This window comes from Dipodomys merriami, unplaced genomic scaffold (assembly GCF_024711535.1).
Source record: "Dipodomys merriami isolate MVZ:Mamm:240054 unplaced genomic scaffold, mDipMer1.0.p SCAF_1, whole genome shotgun sequence".
NCBI lineage: Eukaryota > Metazoa > Chordata > Mammalia > Rodentia > Heteromyidae > Dipodomys > Dipodomys merriami.
The window spans coordinates 102,831,327-102,850,877 of record NW_027202270.1 but is presented as its reverse complement, the minus strand read 5'-3'; the positions used below and the strand labels follow the sequence as shown (position 1 = coordinate 102,850,877).

At 34.5% G+C, this 19,551-nt stretch overlaps 1 protein-coding gene across 9 annotated transcripts in view; it reads left to right on the top strand.

Moving 5' to 3' along the window:
- The window catches only part of Ralgapa1 (Ral GTPase activating protein catalytic subunit alpha 1), a 233,307-nt gene that overhangs the window by 166,051 nt on the left and 47,705 nt on the right, over nt 1-19,551 (top strand). For all 9 annotated transcript variants that reach the window (XR_011372986.1, XM_070026666.1, XM_070026690.1 and 6 more), the window contains 2 exons: nt 1,095-1,166; nt 11,587-11,710. Coding sequence is in view for 8 of the 9 variants with exons in the window: in XM_070026666.1 (XP_069882767.1) it covers nt 1,095-1,166; nt 11,587-11,710 (196 nt within the window). In the remaining variant the exon portion in view is untranslated. The remainder of the gene's footprint in view (nt 1-1,094; nt 1,167-11,586; nt 11,711-19,551) is intronic.

Sequence of the window (19,551 nt, the reverse complement as noted above, 5' to 3'; positions counted from 1 at the left end):
ACTAAGATTGATTGACATTAATATAAAGCATTACTGATATACATTTAGATTTTGTTGGGCTTTTGGGGCTGGGTTTGTTTGGATAGTAGGAATTGAACTCAGGTTCTTGATACATGCTGAAGCACAGCTTCTACCTCTGAATTCTGTTCCTTACATTGTGGGATTGTTTTTTTGTTCTTGTTTGTGCTGGTCCTGGGGGCTTGAACTCAGTGCCTGGATGCTGGTCCTGAGCTTTTGTGCTAGCACTGTACCACTTGAGCTACAGCTCCACTTTTGGATTTTTACTGGTTAATTTGAGATAGCCTTACAGATTTTCCTGCCTGGGGCAGTTTTTAAATATAATTCTCAGCTCTCATCCTCCTGAGTAGCTAGGGTTATAGGTGTGAGCTACCAGTACCTAGTATTCATTGTGTTAATTTCTGTGCTATGAAATGCTGTAGGAAAGTGGAAGACAATGCATTCTTTAATATATCATTTTTGTTTGGCTTATGGGGGAGGGGAACAAGAAACCCAGATATAACTGGATACTCATTTCATACTTAACAGGCAATATCCCTATCTTAAACCAATTATATCAGGCACATGGTTTACCTATGGGATGTCCAAGTGCAAGTCGTTTTCATTCAGTAGTTGTCTAAATTCATTCTAGTCTGTATGTTGTTGCCCAAGAAAAATTAAAGATGGGAAAAGCTGTATTTTTACCACAGTAAACTTTGATTTTATGTACATATTAACACTAATAAGAGTTAATATATATTCCTTTAGAGCTTAAAAATAAAATATTTAACAAGGAAGAAAACAAATTCCTACAGATAATCATATCTACTTTTCTGGTTGAGTTTGGGATGCACACATCTTCAAGAGAGATTGAAGTGGCCAGTAGATATGATCTGCTAGCAGAAATGAATAAGAGCCTTGTAGAAATAATGACATATATTCTTTACATTTTTAGGGTCTGTTTTCCTTTGTATTAGAAGTATGAAAAGGCAAGAAATATGTATAAGTTGCATGAGTAGAATGGAAAATATTTCTGCTACTATATAATGTTGTTTACTGCTAAGGTGATAAAAATGTTTATAAGTCTCTCTGTTTAGGAGGAGCTTTCATCTCTTGAAAAAAAATGAAAAGCTACTTAGAGAACTTAGGAATTTGGATTCAAGGCAGTGGTAAGTTGCTGGAAAATCTTCATATTTATAACTAGCAACTTTCAGCTAGTTCTGTTAAGAATAATACCGTGAATAATGTATTAAATAAATGCCACACTGTTGAGTTACTTTCTGAGCAGAAACTTTTATTTCCATTTTAGAAATTGTATTTTTTAAGAAAAATTTAGAGCTGTATTATAACTTGGTATGCTTGAATTGTTTATATCCTTTTTATACATTTCCCTGTCATTTTTTGAATCACCTATAAATTATTCTTAGATTTTTTTCCCTTTTGCTTGGACAAACATTATACATCCAAAGATTCTGACTGAGAAGCTAGTATGAAACAAATTATTGACTATGACAGGAGTACAGGAATCCAAAATGAATGAGATGATTCAGGCCTTTCTTTCCTTTACAAAACAAGTCTCCACCCCTCCCCTCTCCTGTAAAATTTCTGTTGAGACAGCTCTTGCTCACCTAAGTTTTACAAATCATCTTTTTGTTACTACATATATTTCTCTGCTTTCTACCTTTTCTGCCTATTTTGAAATCTTCAACAAATAATCTTTATCTTTATTTCTATGTACTCTTCTTACCATAAGCATTTTATCTGTCTTTAAACATACCAAAAAAAACCCAACATTTTCCTCAGTTTCAGTTTATAGTCCTTATTCCTTTCATAGCCTGTACTAGTTTATTTATGGAAAATATCATTATCCTATAGTTCTTAACTGGTTTTTGTGAAGGGGGATTTTAGCTTTCCTCAGAATGGTTTTTTAAAAGTTTTTCAATTCTCTTGATTTTTACAGAAAACATTAAATAAAAATAATCCATCTATTTATGACACTATTGCTAATACTAATTTTCAGTGTTTCTGTATTTAAATGCCTTATTTAAAAAAATAGAAATCATACCTATGGTGTACCAAGTTACCATTTTTTAACTTCATTATTGTATTTTCCTTAGTCATTTAGATGTGTATCAAAAATTTCTTATGGCATCAAGTTCTGTGATTATTAGACATTTAAAATTAGTTGCTCCTGGATAGATTCCTAGAAACAAAATTATTAGGTCAAAGTGCAAAAACATTTTAGGCATATATATTACAAAATTGCTTTCCATTAAGTGATAATTTATAATTCTACCAACATTTGTAAGAATACTCATGTAACTTCAACCTGACCAGCATATAGGATATTAGTCATGTGTTACCAATCATTATAGCTTGAAAGACTGATCATGTTATCTATTTAATTTTTCTTTTTTGCTTGGTTGAAAGAGGGTCTTTGCTATGTAGTGCATGCTGATCTTGACCTCACAATCCTGCCTTCATGTCCTGAGTGCTAGAACTATAACTGACCAAATTTTTATTTTTTTACTATTAGGGAAGTTAAATGGGCTGAGGTTATAGCTCATTGATAGAATTCTACTTGCCTGGCATATAAAAGGCCCTGTTTTCAATCCCTGGCCCTGTAATTTTTCATATATTCATATGAAATTTTAATGTTTTAATTCTTACTACAAAAAAAATAAAAAATAAAATTCTTACTACACTTAATTCTGGTTTTAAGGAATTTCTCTTACTTGCAATAATGATTCATATGTGTATATATGTGTTAACAATCAATGTTTAGGAGACAGGACTGGGGAGGAAGGATGAGAAAATGTAGCCATTGTTATTCAATATACTCAATATTCAATATATTCAAATATGAACTATGCAATTTGAGGGCAGAAATGGGAGGGGGAAAATGAAGGAAAGCAAAGGAAGGAGTGACATTATACTCATTAACCTGACTTACAGAATTGCAATCACTTTGTACAACTCCTTAATAAGAAAAAGAAAAATATATACTATGTGTGAAAGCTAGTTGTTTAGTTTTCCATTTCAACTTAAGATTGTTTAACATAGATCTACATAAAAATGAAAAGAATTGTATCTGTATTTTCCTTTGGATTCCCTCTATATAAACAGAGGCACAACTATGTACTTACAGAATGAAATGTTGAAGTCATCTAAAGATTCTATATTTCTTTAAAGATATTTATTTGGTGGAGGTAGTAATTATTTTACATTTAATTCTTTATTCTGGAATACATTTTCAGTTATGGAACGAGAACTGGAACTAGCTTGAATGTTGGTGAATAATCTGTTTCAATAATTTATTGAATGAACTCATACCTTAACCTTTGATTTGATGTTTCTTTTACCAAATATTAAGCTGCCAAATCTTACCTGTTTCTTATACAAATATAACTTTATTATAGCTCCCCCCCCCCTTTTGTATTACTACCAGGGCTTGAACACAGGGCCTCACCTCCTTGCTGCTGATGCTCTACCATCTGAGCCATACCTCCACTTCCAGATTTTTGCTAAATTGGAGGGAAGGGTCTCTAGGATTTGTCTGCCTGAGTTAGCTTTGAACTGAAGTCCTCGGATCTCAGCCTCCTGAGTAGCTAGGATTACAAGCGTAAGCCACTAGCATCTATTATAGCTTTATAATACACTTTCATATCTAGTAGATAATCTTCCTCACTCCCCACAAATTAGCAAACCAACACTGAAATACAATTAGTAATATATTAGTAGATGTATATTCACAAGGCTGCATAAGCTATCACTGTAACCTAATTTTAGAACATTTTAGTCCTTTTGAAAAGAAGCCCAATATCTATTATCATGGCACTCCTCATTTTCTCTCAAACACTACTTCTTATCCCCTGGCCATAGATTATTAATCTATTCAATGAATTTTTCCATTCTGGAATATATATATATATTTATATCCATATGTATATTCATATATATATACACCCATGTATATATACATACATATATGTATATATACATATCCCTATCACAGGAATTACATTCCAGAGACCTCCACTATAAGTGAAAATCTGTGAAGTAGCATTATTTTTATTATTATTTTGTGTATATCTTTTTAAGGCTTTATAAACTCTTCCCAGTCTCCTATAAACCTTTCCCACTGTCTTACAAACACTTGATATGCTCTTAAACACTTTCTACACTCTTAAACCTATGTAATTTTAGCAATATAAAAAATTCTATATGGGTACTCACCAGTGAAGTGTACTACAACTTGAATTACAAATTCAAGTTGTGTAGTACTGATGGTGATGAAAGTGATGATGATGAGATGAATGTACTGCACAGCCAAGAAGAACATTTCAGCTCTTGTGAAGGCACCACTTCATCAGGCGCTTTATCAGATAGTGCAATATCTTCACCCTAGACCATAACTTTTATTCCCACTAAAGATGAAGGAGTAACTGACTTTATCCAAGTTGCTGGTGCTGCTTCTTCTTCTGAGTGAGAAGGTTTTTCTCTTGATTTATTTATTTATTTATTTATGAAGTACAATGAATGAAACATCTGGGCGTCCCATTCTTTAGCCACTTGCTGAAATTCTTTGGCCATTCTTACCCTGGTTGCAAGACAGTCAAGTGTTAGGCCAACCTTCTCCTCCTCTTCAGCCTGTAGTTCATCTTCTTCCTCATCCTGTTCTTCACTTATTAATTTTGTCATCCCAGTCAGATTGTGCATCAGTGGTTCTGAGTGGACATTAATCAAGTCATTCACAGCGTCAGGAGTCATAGTATTGAAACCGTCTCCTCCCAATAGTTTTGCCAGCTTCACAGCCTTAGCAGAGTGATAAAGCTTAACCTCCAGGATAAAGCACTGGTGGAACCAATCAGCCATGAAGAGTTTCCTGATCCAGGCCTTTGGGTTGTGCATCTAGTACATAGGCAACACATTCTTATTCTTGGTTGTTTTTGTTTTTGTTTTTTGATGTAAATAAGCCCTGGCTTTATCATAAAGCTAGCAGCACTCCCACACATAATCAGTTACTCAATCTTTTGGGGCCTTAAAACTAAGGGCTTTTGCTTTGTCCTTCTTAATAAAAGTGCAAGACCTCATCCGTTTCCAAAATAAGCCCATCTCATCCATGTTAAAAACTTATTCAGGCTTATAGCCCCCTTCCTCAGTGATGGATTTGAACATGTCATTTAAGCACTCCTCATCTCTGGCTTTATCCAGAGAGGCAGCTTTTCCGTGCAGAGAAACACTCTTGAGTCCAGAGAGTCTTTGAAATTTGTCAAACCAGCCCTTGCTGGCACTGAATGGGGTTGGTGTGGTGGGAGAAGCACTCAAATGTCCTACTTCTGCATCATTGTCCTTGTCTTCATCTTGTCACCATTGTGAACATCAACATCCATGCTTTCATGCTATCATAAAGTTTCTTGACCGTCATCTGGAAGGTGTTGGTATCCATCAAGATATTCTTCCTCCTGCAGTCATTTATCCACAGTGCCAATGCAGACTCTGTCCACACAATGGCCTTATTGTGGGAAATAACCACTCTCTTTGCAGGCTTGTTAAAAGTAATTGTTGCCATAGACCTAATATTCTTCTTGCCTTTCTTTATGTAGCAAACAATAGATTCATTAATCCTGTAATGGCGGCTTACAGCTGCATAGTTTTTGCCTTCCTTTAACATGTTGGAGAAGTTCCACCTTTTCTTTAATGGTAAGCATCTCCCTCTGGAGCTTGGGTACATTGCTAGAAGCAGTGTATTGCTTAGAAGGTACAGAACATTTGGGTGTCATAATAGGGTTTGGGCTTAAAATAAATTTAAACTTTTACAAAAATTTCACATGACACTGCAGAGCAACACTATACACAACAATGACACATTGATGTGAAGTGCACAAGGAGAGATGCTAAACATATGGGCACAGTGGGGGAGAGCAAACAAATCTATGCTACAGTCACTGAGCCAGTCAGCGCCCAGGATTTGGAACACAGTGCTGTGGTGGTCACCTTCCATTCCATCAGCCAGTAGTGTGCCATGTACAATCTCACTTTGGCAAACTTGCACAAGCAGTAGTGGCTTACCGAATTTCCATTGAGTACAATATGGTAGCCATCTGCTGATGAAATATATATTGCATTTTATTTCAATATAACATTCTTTTAATATGTTTGAATTAACATTTTATATTGTTTATATTTAAATTGTTAGGCAAAAAATAAAACCATAAATATTAGATAAATACCTATATACCGCAAAGTCCTATGATACAGCAAAAACTCAGTGATACAGAATTAGATATAAAATATTTTTTTTAACCTGCAATACAGGGAAATCACAGTAAGTGAACTGCAATATAGTGAGGGAGACTATACACACGTGAAATAAAACACCATGTAGTCTCCTATGGAAGCTTCTTTCACTGAACATGATGGTTTCACACAAAGTATCAGCTATATGTCACAGAAAACGTGTTTTTGTTTTGTTTTCTAACCCAGGACCTGTGCATGCTAGGTAGCTGCTCTACTGCTGGACTATGGGCCCAGATCAACATGATGATTTCAAAGTCTATATACATTTCAGCATGCTTCATTCAGTACTTCATTGTTTTTTATTGCTAGATATTATTCTATTATAAGGATAAAATGCATTTTGTTCATCTGTTAGGACATTTGGATTTCACTTTCTTGACTATAATGAACACTGCAATGCTGCTATGACTATTCTTGTACATTTTCCATAAAAATTCATGTCCACCAGAACCTCATGTCATAATTTGGCAGTAGCATTGCAGTTAGTTGAAATGAGGTCATATTAGTTTGGATATGCCCCTAAATTTCATAACTGGCATTCTTATAAGAAAGCCATTTGAAGGCACATACACATATTCACACAGAAGTCATGTGGCCATGCAGAAATTGCAGCTAGAAGTGAAGAATGCTAAGGATTGTCGACAATCAGGAAAGACAAAAAAAAAACTCATCCTAGAATCAACACTTTTAGTCCTGAATTCTAGCATCTAGATACATATATGAGAACAAATTTTTATTGTTTAAAAGCTACCTGGTTTGTGTAATTTGTTATAGAAGCCCTAGGAAACAATTACTTGACAGTCTTCAACTTGAGGAGTTGTAAGAGTTCTTTATATCTTTTGGGATACAAATTCTGTACAAACAGTCTCATAAATCAACAGAATATTCAGGTTGTCATTTCACTTCATTAATGGTAGCATCCATAACACAAAAATTTCTAATTTTGATGAAGTCCAAGTTTATCTATTATTTTCTGTTATCATTTGTGTTTTTCATGTTACATTTAAGAAGCTCTTGCTTAATATATGGTCCTGTGTTTTTGTCTAAAATCTTCATAGTTTAACCTTTAAATTTAGGTCTGTGATCCATTTTTACTTAATTTTTTTGTTTTTTCATTGTAAAAATAGTATACAGAGGGGTTATAGTTACATGAGTAAGGTAATTAGTACATTTCCTATCGAGCATTTTTACTTAATTTTTTTGTAGATGGCATAACACCTTTGTTCTTCTGCGGGTGAATATCTACTTTTGAAGAAATTATTCTTTTCCTCCATTGAATGATTCTGGCATTATTATCAAAAAGCAATTGATAAGAGTTTATTTCTAGACATGTGAGTCTTCCTATGGCAGTATTATGAGGCCTTGATTTCTTTGGCAGCAAGTTTTGAAATCAAAGTGTGAGTGCTCCAGCTATTCTTAAAATTGCTTTGCCTGTTTCACATCTGTTGCATATTCTTGTGACTTTTAGGATTATCTTGTTGATTCTTTTTTGTTTTTTTGTTGGTTGTGGGGCTTGAACTTTGGGCCTGGGTGCTGTCCCTCAGCTCTTCAGCTCAAGGCAAGTGCTCTACCTCTTGAGCCACAGTGCCACTTCCGGTTTTCTGAGTGGTTTATTGGAGAATAGAGTCTCACTGACTTTCCTGCCTGAGCTGGCTTTGAACCGAGATCCTCAGATCTCAGCCTCCTGAATAGCTAGGATTACAGGCGTGAGCCACTGGGCCTGCTACTCTTGTTGATTCTTGTAAGATAAGTACCTTAGATTTTTATAGGGCTTGTACTGAATCTATAGGTCAGTTTAGGTAGTACTGTCATTTAGTAATATTAATTAAGTCTTTTGGTCCATGAACATGGGAAAGTTTTCAATTTAGATTTTTAATTTCTTTTGACAATATTTTATTGTTTTCAGAGTATAAATTTTACATTTGTAAAATACAGTTTTTATTCTTTCATAAAAGGATTTTTTTTCATTTATTTTTGAATTATTCATTGTGTTAGTTGAAACCAGGCACTGGTGACTGACATCCATAATTCTAGCTACTTAGGAGGCTGACATCTGAGGATCATGGTTCAAAGCCAGCCTAGGCAGGAAAGTCTATGAGACTCTCCATCTCCAGTTAGCTACCAGAAAACTAGAAGTAATGCTGTGACTCAAAGTGGTAGAGCACTAGCCTTGATCAAAAGAGTTCAGGGACAGTTCCCAGACCCCAAGTTCAAGTCCCACAATCAACAACAAAAAAGAAAAAAAGAAAAGAGAAATGCAGTTGATCTCTGTATATAGTTTTTGTGTATTTTAACATTACTGAGCTTATTTATTAGCTCTAACAACTTTCTAGAAGTGGATTGTTTAGCTATTCCTATGTATAAACTGATGCCATCTGCAAGTAGGAATATTTTTACTTTTCAATCAAATTACTAAACGAAAGTCGTCTTTACTACCTACAGATCCAATTTTATTCATCTTATTAGTTTCAGAAAATTGTGTCTTTTTGAGAATTTACCTATTTAATCTAACTAATTTATTGGCATAGAATTTTTCATATTATTTCCTATCCTTTTTTTTGTTGTTGGTTGTGGGGCATGAATTCTGGGCCTGGGTGTTGTCCCTCAGCTCTTCAGCTCAAGGCTAGCACTCTACACTTCAATCATAGCGCCACTTCTGGCTTTTTCTGCTTATGTGGTACTGAGTAATCGAAACCAAGGCCTCATGTATGCAAGGCAAGCACTCTACCACTGAGCCACCTTTTCAGTCCCTATTTCCTATCCTTTTTATTTCTTGAAGGCATGTGATGTTGTCTTTTCCCAAATTCTTGATTTTAGTAATGTAAGTCTACTTTTCTTCCTCACTTTAGTTGTTGGTTGATCATCTTAAACAGGTTTTAGCTTCATTGATTTTTGTTTATTATTTTGATTTTAAATAAGTCTGACAGAAGACGGTACTTTTTTCATTTTTGCATGGTACTTATTTCATTTCTCTTTAGCTTGATCTTTGAATTAAAAGTATGTTAGTGGTTGTTGGCTTGTTCCTCATTGGAAGCAATTTGGCTTCCAAAAAAATCTGATCTCCTTACTCCAATTTTTTTTTTTCTGTTTTAGCCTAATCAATGAGAGCATCTTCCTTGGGTTTACAATGCCTACTTATTGATCAAAGTTTGTGCTCAAGGCAGACACATTTTCACTATTTACTGCTGGATTTGTGCAACTGGGAAGCTATTATCACAGATCATTGTTCCATTTTTGTTCCACCTTCACACAGAGCCTAATAGCTTGAAGTTTCACTCTGGTCATTCCAAAAATGTTATATAGCCTTGGGCCTGTACACAGATTACCAGTCTTCCAGGAATGACTAGATATTATATTTAAGGCTTTTCTTCCTAGGAATTGACAGTGTGTTAATAAATATACATGTATCTGTCAGATACCTTATTCCAATTGTTTGTAATTAGATTTAGTCTAGTGCATGTACACAGGTTTCTTGACCTCCAGAATTAACTGTGATCCCAGAAGGGCTTTTTTTTTTTTACTGTCTTTTTCCTGGTTCCTTAAATTAGATGCTTTGATATGTCATTTGTGTCATAGCTACCAGTTTCTCTTAATGAATTTATCCCAGGCTCTTTTCCAGATAGTCCTCTTAAACAGAAGTAGTTCTAAATTCTTTGTCCTTATGACCTGCCTTTCACTCTGAGCACCAGTATCTATAACTGAGGTCAGGGGTTTATTTGAAGTGACACCTTCAGCTCTACTCTACAATTAGGCACTAGAAGGGTTGACAGTCCCTGATCTTCTTAGCTTACTTCTACTAGAAGAACCTTCACCCTTCTCTCTGTAGGCAAGTGAGAATGAAGAATATTGGGATTCTCAGCCTTCAGCACCTAGTCTAGAAATGATGTTAGGTAAGGGAAGGGCTATGTGGTCCATTTATCTGTACTTTTATAGCTTTAATAGAGCTTTTGTGACATGGACCTGGAAAAAGATGAAAAATATTACCAATAGCCCACACTGTCCAGGATAAAACTCATGGAACCTTCCTCTTCTAGGCTTAAGTAAGATGCCCATGGCAAAACATTTATAACATATTGCTGAGGGGATGAGAAAAGAGAACACATATGGCTCATGTCAAATCACTATTGCTAACAAAATTTAGTAGATTTCCTTAAATTAATATTTCCTCATTCACTATATGTCTTTACAAAAAAACAAAAACTTGATGATGCTTTTTTTTAAAAATCATTTTTGCTGGACGCACATACACACACACACACACACACACACACGCACGCACGCACACCAGTTAAATTGTATTTTACTAGTAAGATTCTTAATCTACAATTCAGGAAGTCTTCCACTCCAAAAATGTTGATTCAATGGCACATTGAAATTTTTCTGTATATTCACCAATATTTTTTTTTTTGGTCTTTTGTAGCTTTTTTTTTTTCTTTGTTTTTTTGTTTTGTTTTTTTTTCCCAGGGCCTTGTGCGCGCTGGGCGGGCGCCCTTCCTCTGGGCTAAACCCCCAGCCCCTCACCAATATTTCTAAGTGGTTAATTAATAGAAACTTTACTTCTGGTCATAAGTTTGTTAACCCATGCTTGTTAAATCAATATTGATTAAACATACTGTGCCCTAATTAGCTTGGAAAGGTGACGTTTATGAACCCTTTCAAATCTCGAATCTGGGTATAGTTATACACACGTGTAATACCAGCATTAGAGAGGTTGAGGGAGGAAGATGGAGAATTCAAGGCCAGCCTGAGCTACATAGTAACTTCAAGACCAGCTAGGCTTCACAACAAGACTGTCTCAAAATCTGAAAGAAAAAAAAAAAGAGGAAACCAAAAGTAAAATATCAAAGACCATAGTAATAAAATGAATCCATAGTTTTTGTGTGTGCTTTGAAGGAATACATTTCTCACTCATCTCTGTATTCCTACTCAGTTCTAAGACATTTCCTTTAAAACTGGGATTCACAATTGTTGGATTCAAAGTTTGTCTGAAAACATATAAGGATAGAAAAACATAATGTATGAAGCTAACTACTCTAACTTAAGTTTTACCTTCTCCTCTGAGTTGCTCTGTTTTCCCAGTCAAAAGAAATAGTGCCTTCCTTCTGTTCCAGTAGCAGTTGTGTCACCTTTGTAATCTTTTAATTTATTGCAATTACTTGTCTTCTTCCACAGACCATAACATGTCTTTTTCATCTCCCTATTATAACTAACACATTATGTACATAGAATTGAATTACTAGAGGAGTTAATGGATAAATGAATAAATGCTGTAATCTTTTTTTTTAATAGCCGAGAGACCCACAAGATTGCAGTATTTTATGTTGCAGAAGGACAAGAAGACAAACACTCCATTCTTACCAACACAGGAGGAAGTCAAGCATATGAAGATTTTGTAGCTGGTCTTGGTTGGGAGGTACTTTTTTTAATGAAAGCAAATGTCACACTAAAGTAATCTTGTGGTAGCTAGTAAGGGTTGGTTTAAGAATACTTCTGCAGATATCAGAATACAAAAGTGTTCGAGTCTCTTGAGTTATTTATTTATAACTCACACATAACCTTCTATATACTTGTAGACATCCGTAGGTTAAATTACAATACCTAATACTAAATTTTATATAATGGTTATTAAACTATCTTGCTTAAGCAATAATGAGGAAAAATGTTAAGTACGTTTTCTTTTTTAAAAATTTTTAAAATTCAGTATGCCTCACCCTCTTGCTCTGTTTCCTTGTTCACAGCTGGCATTCTACCTCTTGAGCTACACCTTCAGCCCAGATTTTTGTTGGTTGAAGTGGAGTCTCATGTGCTTTTCTGCCCAGGCTGGCTTCAAACCATGATCCTTTAGGTTTCAGTCTCTTTAGTGGCTAGGATGACAGGCATGAACAGCTGGAGCCTGGCACAAATGCATTTTTTAAGAAAATACTTTCCATCTATGGTTACCTGAATCCATGGATACCAAACCTATGACTATTTTATAACAAAATTTTTTTTCTTTTCAGCTTATTTTAGAAACACTATTTTAGGAGACACAAAAGCTTAACAATGGACTTTTTAAAAAAACTGTTTTCTACCTTTTATCTCATCTGCAAATACAGCAGAAATAGGGGTCTTGTGGGGAAAAGTATTGGTTGGTTTAAGACAATATATTATAGGTCTTTGGTATCCTCAGACATATTTGGTACCATGGAGATTACTACTGAGGAAAAAATAATGCATAGAATTACATACAGTACTATGTAGATACTTGATTCATTATTCCTGTAATGCCACCCAATTTCTACTAAAGATATGCCACCTTTAAAAAAATACAAAATTTTACATTATCACTTCACTTAAGCATAATAACATACCTTGTTTTAGGGGTAGCATTTGCTTTTTTGGAATCATAATATCACAGAATTAAGGGCAGAGAAATATTTAACAGATCATACAATGATTTAAACTCAACAGACATCAGGTTGAACTGTGTAATACATCCTACATATGTGGGAATTTAAATTTTTGTCTGTGTAATTCCTTTGGGTTTTTATTTTTTGCCACAGTTAATCAAAACTATATGAAATAAGTCCAAAGATAAGGTGGGCCTACTGTATTGTCAAAGAGTAATGAACTAGAAAAGTCTAGATTTTTTTCCTTATTTACATAACCACTAGAACAATAAATAATCTTCATTCTAAGACCTTAGAGCTATATAACAGCTTTCCAGGGATGCATGAGCATGCTTAGTTTGGGGAAAATGAGTTTCCAGTTCCTCATCTTTACTAATAACTAATGCCAGAGAACCTGTCTCTGGTCTCTTGCTTTTCTTTTTCTGTTTGTCTGCTTTGTAAAAGAAAACTGTGTTGCTTACTACCCAATAAATCTTACTTGTTTGGCACCAAGAAAAGAAATAATTTGTCACATTGTTCTCCTGAGAGTTAATGAGAGTAATAGAAGAAATATTGAAAAGTGTAGCATTTAGGTTATTGTGGCAACTAATTCATATTGAATCCATTTTAGAATTTATAACTTGAGAATAGAGGCATGGCTCAGCAGTAAAACACCTGCTTAGCAAGGAGGTACTGAGTTCAAACCCTAGTACTGACAAAACATTTAACAACTCAAGTTATAGATTAGGATGTAGCTTAGTAGTGAAGTGTTTATCTAGTAAGAAAAAGACTGGGACCAGGCACCGGTGGCTCACACCTGTAATCCTAGCTACTCAGCAGGCTGAGATGTGAGGATAACAGTTCAGAGCCAGCCTAGACAGGAAAGTCCAAGAGACTCTGATCTCCAATTAACCACCAGAAAACTGGAAGTGGCACTGGGGCTCAAGTGGTAGAGAGCTCTCCTTGAGCTGAAGAGCTGAGGGACAGCAGTCTAGGCCCAGAGTTCAAGCCCCATGACCAACAAAAAAAGAAGGAAGGGAGGGAGGGAGCGAGGGAGGGAGGGAGGGAGGGAGGGTGGCTCACTGGATTCCATCCACAGTACCAAAAAAGAATAGTATCTTTATTTGAATTAAAAAATGAACTGTCAGGTATGTTATAACAGAAAGTGAATTTGATATGACTTGTTTTATCATTAAGCTAATAGGTTAATAACATTTAATATATATTGAATCAGCCTAACCCATAGCTTCAACATTTTGATGAAAATATATTTAAAGCAAATGTGCATATGATATACATTGCCTTGGAAATCATATCCTGGTGATTATTTAAACTTATGATGAATCATTTATATATATTTGGTATTTAGTATATTTTTATTTACTCTATTGATTTAGTATATATTTTTATGATTGACTTGATATTTTTCCTTTGGTAAGTCATATGGGCTTTCTAGGCCTCTTTATTAAATTTCACAGGTGGTAGCAGAGATTATCTGAAGTTCAGTTGAGATAGATAATGTTTATGAAAAGTTCCTTGAAAATTGTTTAAGACATTATAAAAAGATTTTTCTCAGTTTTGAAGAAGCCAAGAAATATTAGTTCAAGTGAGGAAAACATGGGAAGAAGAACAAATTGGGAGGAATTATATTTGTGGATTCCAAAAGTTACTACCAACTAGTACTTAATAGTTTGGTGCTGTTAGATGGATGGACATACGATCAGTGGAATAAAATTAATGAAAGTCCAGAATAAGCCTACACCTCTATATTCAGCTAGTTTTTTACATGGATGCCAAGACGATCCCTTGAAGAAAGAATAGTCTTTTGCTAACACACCTGAGAAGCCATATATAAAAGGGTGAAGTCAGTCACTTGCTTCACTCCTTATATAGCCTCATACTTATAATCCTAGCTATTCAGAAGACTGAGGGTTATGGTTCATAGCCAGCCCAGGCAGGAAAGTGAAATTTTTATCTCCAGTTAACCATGAAAAAGCCAGAAGTGGAGCTGTGGCTCAAGTGGTAGGAAACTAACTTTGAGCAAAAAAGCTCAGGGATATTACCAAGGCCCAGAGTGCAAGCCTTAGAAAAGAAAATATAAGAGCAAATATTTTTGACATCAGATTTGGCAAAAAATTATGACACTAGAAAAGATTCTCCTTGACATGCATAGCTATTAGGGAAAAATGACAAAGATTTTAAATACTTCAGAGAACAATTAGGAACTGTGTTTCTAAATAAAAGGATGGAAAGTTTCAGCAAAGAAATAGAAAATACAGCTGGATGCAGTTGGCTCAATCCTATAATCCTAGCTACTTAAGAGTTATAAATCAAAGAATCATAGTTCAAGGCCAAACTGGGCATAAAGTTTGAGATACTCCATCTCACTATCTGGGTACAGAACCACATGTGCCCATTATTCTACAGGGAAAGCACAATTACTGAGTCCAGTGGTATGTGCTTGTCATTCCATACATTATAGGAAATCACAAGTATCAGTATCACAGCCACGGCCAACCTAAGCATAAACAAGATAACTACCTTAAAAATAACCAAGGAAATAAGAAGCTGGCTTAAGTTGTAGAGCACCTACCTTACTAACACAAATCCCTGAGTTCAATTCTTAATACCACCAAAAAAAAAGAAATACAAAATGAAATAATGACAAATAGAAATTTTAGAAATTAAAATACAAACAAAACATTCAGTAGTTAGTCCTCAAAATAGAGTAGAGTAGTAATACAACAGAAACTATCATTATAATTGGAAGATAATAAAATAGTCTAAATCAAACTGAACGTCAAAGAGAGAGTAGACTTAAATACAGTGTGTTATAGAGCCAGGTACTGAGGGCTCACATGTGTAATTCTAGCTATTCAGGAAGCTGATATGTGAGGATTGACCAGGCCAGTTTAGTCAGGGCTAATCTCCAATTTAATCTCCAGTTAAGCACCAAAAAGCCTATAGATTTGTGACTCAACTGGTAGATTGCTACCCCTGAGCACAAAAGCTCAGGGACAGCACCCAGGCCTAGAGTTCAAGCCCTGTGTCCAACAGAAACACTCATACACACATACACACAAAGGGTTGCTGAAATAAGTTCTATTGCTAGAGAGAATAATAAAAGAAAGAACTTTCAAGTATCAAGTAGGGAGAGAGCATGGCAAGAAAAATATCCAACTTCTCTTGATTTTTCTTAATTATATATAACAATTGGAGCAAAACTAAACATGTACAAGAATTATTTATTTATATTACAAATGGGAAAGTAAAGGGACATATAGTAAAGTAGCATTACTAGACACAGATATACTAGTTGTTTGTGAAAAAGTTATGTGCATATGATGTACCTAGAACACACACTAAAACAGTAAACTAAAAAGATGATAAACAGAGCTGGGTGCCAGAGACTCATGCCTGTAATTCCAGCCACTCAGGAGACTGACATTATGGCCATGGTTTAGCCCAAGCAGAAAAGCCCATGAGGTTCTTATCTTACAAAAAAAAAAAAAAAACAGTCAAAGTGGAGATGTAGCTCCAGTGGTACAGCACTAGCCTCAAGCAAAAAAGTTCAGGGACCCCCAGGTCCTAAGTTTAAGGCCTAGGCCCAGCACCAAAACAAAAAGAATTCTGGAAAACATTTAAATAACCCATAAGAGCTTGGAAAAATACAACCAAGAAATGGAAAATAGTGGAAGTAGGTCTGTGGCCTAAGTAGTAGAGTGCCAGCTTTGAGCAAAAAAGCTAAGTGGCAGTGCCTAGACCCCGAGTTCAAGCTCCAGTACCAAAGAACAAAAGAACAAAAGGAAGAACAAAAGAACAAAAGAACAAAAGGAAGGAAGGAAGAGAGGGAGGAAGGGAGGGGAGGGAGGAAAGGAGGGAGGAAAGGACAGAAAATAAAAAGCAAAAATAAGATGGCAGGCTTAAGCCTTCAACAATTATATGAAATATAAATGGTCTCAATATTACCATTAAAAGACATAGATTAGCAAGTGAATTTAAAAGCATGGCTTACCTGTGTATCTAAAGGAAACTCTTCAAATAGAATATATAGTCTGTCAGCTAAAGGATAGAAAGAGTTCTATAATTAAAGAAAAGTCAGAGCAGGTACATTAATACTAAATCAGATAGATTTCAGGGGAAAGAAAATTACCTGAGACAAGATATATTATATAATAATGCAAAGATCAATCCATTTAAAAGACATGGCAGTTTTAAATGTGTGTTTATCCAACAGAGCCCTAAAATAAACACCAAAAGTCCTATGGAGCTGTGACTCAACTAGTAGCACAAAAGTTTGAGCAAAAGAATGTGAATGCTAAAAAGAATGTGCAAAAATTCACATGCTTTTCAAATATCCTTTGACCATATACAAAAAATAGATTATATTCTATGCTATAAAAAAAAAACAGGTATAAGCATTGAAATCATATGGTGTGATCTCTACCCACAGTGGGATGAAATCTGAAATCATTAACAAAAAGACAATAAGAATATCTCCAGGCTCTTGGAATATTACATATTATTAATATAATATTATTGAAATGACAGTTACAGAACTTGAGAACAACTTCTGTTTTTCTAAGGCATGAAGGAGCTGAGATGGGAGGAGAGAGTATGGGTATTGTTCATATGATATGGTAACAAACGGGGGATCCTCGTGTTGAAAACATGTCCTTCTCTTAACCATATCATCGCTGTATTGCAAGTATATAATACGAGTTTTGCATTGTGAGGCTCCAGGCAAAGAACAACGAATTTTCTTTATCATTTTATCTGCATATGACTTTAAATAAGTTAAAAACTAGAGATTAGCAAATTTACAAAAGTGTATATGGCAAAGGAACACTAAATTGAGACATTCTTCTTTATATAATCATTGAATTTACTTGGAAATAGACCTTCCTTATTATTAAAACAAAAACCTATTTTTCATCAGGCATTATGGTGTATTTCTCATACTGTCATACATTGTTAGTGTTATCTGTGATATGCAGTTTAGTATTGTTACAAAGTTAGAAGTGCACTTGAAGTTTTTATTTTGACTTAAAAGTTTTAACTATTTGTCCACAGATATACTTTCACAGATTACAACATAATGTATGTTCATGTTTTTCATTGCAATATTAACCAATAGCAAAAGACATTAACCAATACCAAAAGATTGGAAGCCATCTAAATATCCATCAGTAGGACACTGGTTAAATTCTTGTTCCTCAATAAAATGAACTTTTATGAAGCCATGGTTCAAGCACTTGCCTTAGAATATACCAGGTTCCAGGTTCAAGCCTTAACGCTGGGGAGACAAAAATTTAACCAGCAGTATCTTTCAAAACATTTTAAGTACAAAAAGTTGTAGAATACTATCTCCATGCTCTGAATGCATTCACATCTAAAAATTTAATTGGACAGAATACTTTTGGAAGCAAACTTATATTGGTTTCTTGGTGAAACTAAGTAGATAGATGAAAAATATAGAGAAGGAATTTGGTATAATTTTTATACTACTAATTTTTTAATATTATAATTGTATTAATGAATCAAAAAATACTTTTTTTAATTATAAGACTGAGAACTGAGGGTATAGCTCAGTTGAATACTAGTGTTTACCTAGTATTCAAGAAGTACAGAGTTCAAGCCTTAGCACTGTTAAGTAAATAAGTAGATGAGTATATAGGTAGATGCAATCTGTTAGTAATAGCATAAAAATAAGTCTGTCATTTACATGTTAGCCATTAATAACACTGACATATGATATCTGTTCAGTTAACAATGTGAAGATATTTTTTTATTCTCCAATTTATCACTCAAAATGATTTTATCTTTTTAAGCCATCCACTGTCATATTTAAATTCCAGATTAACAATTTAATGATTGTCCTTTGTAATACTTCTATCAAAATTTTATTATTTCAAAGTATATGCATAATTGATTTTCTGAGTGCAATATCCTTTTCTTTACTATATTTCTCTTTTTTTACTTCTTTATATCACATAGATCCAAGGAATATTACCCAATACAACAGCCCTTAAATAAAGGTGATATATATATATAGATGTACACACATATGAATTTTAATTACACTTAATTTCTAAAATATACATATATACACATTTACATACACACACACAGAGAACATGAAAGTGTTCTTTAGATCTTTTCACAGTTTAAGTCAGGTGCTGCTACAGCTCATACCTATAATCTTAGTTACTCAGGAGGCTGAGATCTGAGGATCATTGTTCAAAGCCAGACTGGGCAGGAAAGTCCATGAGATTAATATCTCCAATTAAGCATCATAAAAGCTATAAGTGGAGTGGTGACTCAAGCAATAGAGCACTAGACTTGGGCAGGGAGTGCCGGAGCAGGGGGGGGTGGCGGGAAGCTGAGGAACAGCACATAGGCTCTGAGTTCAAGGACTTGGACTAGCACCAAAAAAGAAAAAGAATCTTTTCACAGATTAAAATTTATAGTTTACTAAATGGAATTGAAGTATAATTTGTGCTTTTTTATATTTTATTCTGGGCTCTAGTTTATACCACAAACTTATGAATAAATACTGATATACCTAATTATTTTAGCTCAGATTTTATATTTATTCTGATCTTTATAATTCACCATTAATATCTCATTGCCTAATAAAAAGACTCATAGTGAACAGCAGTTGATTACTAATTGTTACTAATTATGAATTCTCAAATACTTTAGGAAAAAATGTGAACAATAAATTAATACAATTGTCTCTCAGCGTCTATGGAGGTTTGGTTCCTGAACTCCCTTAGGCACCAAAATTTGCATTACTCACTTGAGTATAGCATGATTTACATTATTCTGAATAATTTGATCTCTAGATTTGTGTTTAATGAAATAAATGATAGGTAAGTTATAC